This window comes from Ammodytes marinus (genome assembly GCF_949987685.1).
Source record: "Ammodytes marinus genome assembly, chromosome: 25".
Lineage (NCBI taxonomy): Eukaryota > Metazoa > Chordata > Actinopteri > Uranoscopiformes > Ammodytidae > Ammodytes > Ammodytes marinus.
Window position 1 is genome coordinate 2,264,258 of NC_137229.1, and position 2,500 is coordinate 2,266,757.

General features: G+C 43.3%; 1 protein-coding gene across 1 annotated transcript in view; it reads left to right on the forward strand.

Annotated features, from left to right (window-relative positions):
- Positions 1–2,500, forward strand: part of LOC307270190 (putative acidic leucine-rich nuclear phosphoprotein 32 family member C) — an 18,532-nt gene that overhangs the window by 15,249 nt on the left and 783 nt on the right. The window contains exons 5-7 of the mRNA XM_080053357.1: positions 1–10; positions 1,029–1,074; positions 2,139–2,500. The exon at positions 1–10 is cut by the window's left edge and continues 112 nt beyond it; the exon at positions 2,139–2,500 is cut by the window's right edge and continues 783 nt beyond it. Of these exons, the coding sequence (XP_079909483.1) occupies positions 1–10; positions 1,029–1,074; positions 2,139–2,224 (142 nt within the window). The 3' untranslated portion in view covers positions 2,225–2,500. The remainder of the gene's footprint in view (positions 11–1,028; positions 1,075–2,138) is intronic.

The following is a 2,500-nucleotide window of genomic DNA, read 5'->3' on the forward strand; positions in this document are numbered from 1 at the left end:
AGGAATACAGGTCTGTCTGTCTGTCTGTGTGTCTGTCCGTCTGTTCCTCTGTCTGTCTGTTCCTCTCTCTCTCTGTCTGTCTGTCTGTCTGTTCCTCTGTCTGTCTGTCTGTCTGTCTGTCTGTCTGTCTGTCTGTTCCTCTGTCTGTCTGTTCCTCTGCCTCTCTGTCTGTCTGTCTGTCTGTTCCTCTGCCTCTCTGTCTGTCTGTCTGTCTCTCTGTGTCTGTCTGTCCGTCTGTCTGTCTGTCCGTCTGTCTGTCTATCTGTCTGTCTGCCTCTCTGTATGTCTGTCTGTTCCTCTGTCTGTCTGTCTGTCCGTCTGTCTGTGTGTCTGTCCGTCTTTCTCTCTGTCTGTCTGTCTGTTCCTCTGTCTGTCTGTCTGTCTGTTACTCTGTCTGTCTGTCTGTCTGTCTGTCTGTCTGTCTGTCTGTCTGTCTGTCTGTCTGTCTGCCTCTCTGTCTGTCTGTCTGTCTCTCTCTGTCTCTCTGTCTGTCTGTCCCTTTGTCTGTCTGTCTCTCTCTGTGTGTCTGTCTGTCTGTCTCTCTCTGTCTGTCTGTCTGTCTGTCTGTCCCTCCCTCTGTCTGTCTGTCTGTCCCTCTGTGTGTCTGTCTGTTCCTCTGTCTGTCTGCCAGATATCAGAATCGGATCGTACTGAGAAATAGTGGAATGATGCATCTCTAATCAAATCAGTTTTATTTGTACAGCCCAATATCACAAATAGACATTTGCCTCAGTGGGCTTTACATTCCATACAGTATGACACAATATGACACCCTTAGCCCTTACACCCTTATCTACTAAATAGCAGGGAGGGATGGGGACTGGAACACACACACACTCACTCACTCACTCACTCACTCACTCACTCACTCACTCACTCACTCACTCACTCACTCACTCTCTCTCTCTCACACACAGAGTGAAGGATGGGGACTGAAAGACACGCGCACGCACGCACACACACACACACACACACACACACACAGGAAGGCGGCCATATTGTTTTACTGAGTGTGTGTTTTTCTTCAGGACGAGGAAGATGATGGAGACTATGTGGAGGAAGAGGAGGACGGAGGTTTGTCACTCAGGGCTTTTATTTTGAAATGTTTTACTTTGACACAAAGTTGATCAAGTCAGAACTCTGTTTTAAGGCGAGACATGGCAGGCGTAACAATTATTATTATTTTTATAGTAGGGGAGAGTGGCCTAAGTTGTGCAACTTTTCACTCAAAGTGACTTTAAAGTAAGGCCTTGACAGTAAAGTCTCCAACTCAAATATGTACATATATTTCAGGGTGTTGTGCATCCCTGGCAATACAAACTTTGGATCTGGAATAAACTGTTTAAGAAATATAGCTTTCGGAAAAAAAAGTTGTCTTGATGCACAACTTGCCCCCGGTGTGGTGTAAGTTGTGCGGTTGGAGAGAATACCATCATCTTCCAAAATGCACAACTTAGGCCACTCTCCCCTATATACTTTTATAATGGTATAAATCAATGGTCCAGAATGAACATCAAGAACTTTATGCAATTAATTAGATATTGCCTAATGTGCATTTTTATTAAATTAAATGTTTTTTGAAATATTCAGTTTTTAAAACTGTCTGCGAAATTTAAACTTTTATGAACTTTATTTTGTAAAAAATCTTATGTTATTGTTTTAATTTGAAACACGCTGACAGTTGTTACTATGACTGACAAACTTTATTTTAAACCTGCAGTGTGTAGAATTGTGGGTTTTATTTCCTAGCAGATTTTGTAGAAAGTAATTATAATATCCATGAGTACATTTAATTTAGTGCATAATAGCTGAAAATTTTTTTTGAATTATTATTTTTTCCCTTAGAAAGGGTCTCATATATGTCCATATTTCTGCATATTTTGGACCAAGGCCTAGTGCCGCCATCTTGAAAGTGTCATAGTTGGAATGTCATCAGGTGCATTGTTTAAAATTTAGAATTGTTCTTGTCCTTGAAGGCCACTGTAGCTTCTGTTATTATTCTAAAGGGGTGGGGTTACCCAGGGAGCGTTGCATTCTAGAACTTTGTAGAACTTTCTTGATGATGTCATATTACACACTGCACCTTTTATGTATTGTTGTTTTAATCTGCCCCCCCCCCCCACCCCCTCCCTCTACAGATGCGGACAGCTCGGCCCTCCAGGGAGAAAAGAGAAAGAGAGACGCAGAGGACGAGGGAGACAGCGACGATGATGACGATGAATAAACTGACCCAGGATCTGCTGAAGGGCCAGGCAGTGACTCTGGAGAACGCCTGATGTTAAAATCAGTGAATATCTCCTCATGATCCGCTACCTGTCTGCACTGTGTGTGAGCTGAAATGCTAACCAGGAATCCTTTAGGCTTTGATTAGGCCTTAGACTGTGTGTGTGTGTGTGTGTGTGTGTGTGTGTGTGTGTGTGTGTGTGTGTGTGTGTGTGTGTGTGTGTGTGTGTGTGTGTGTGTGTGTGTGTGTGTGTGTGTGTGTGTGTGTGTGTGTGTG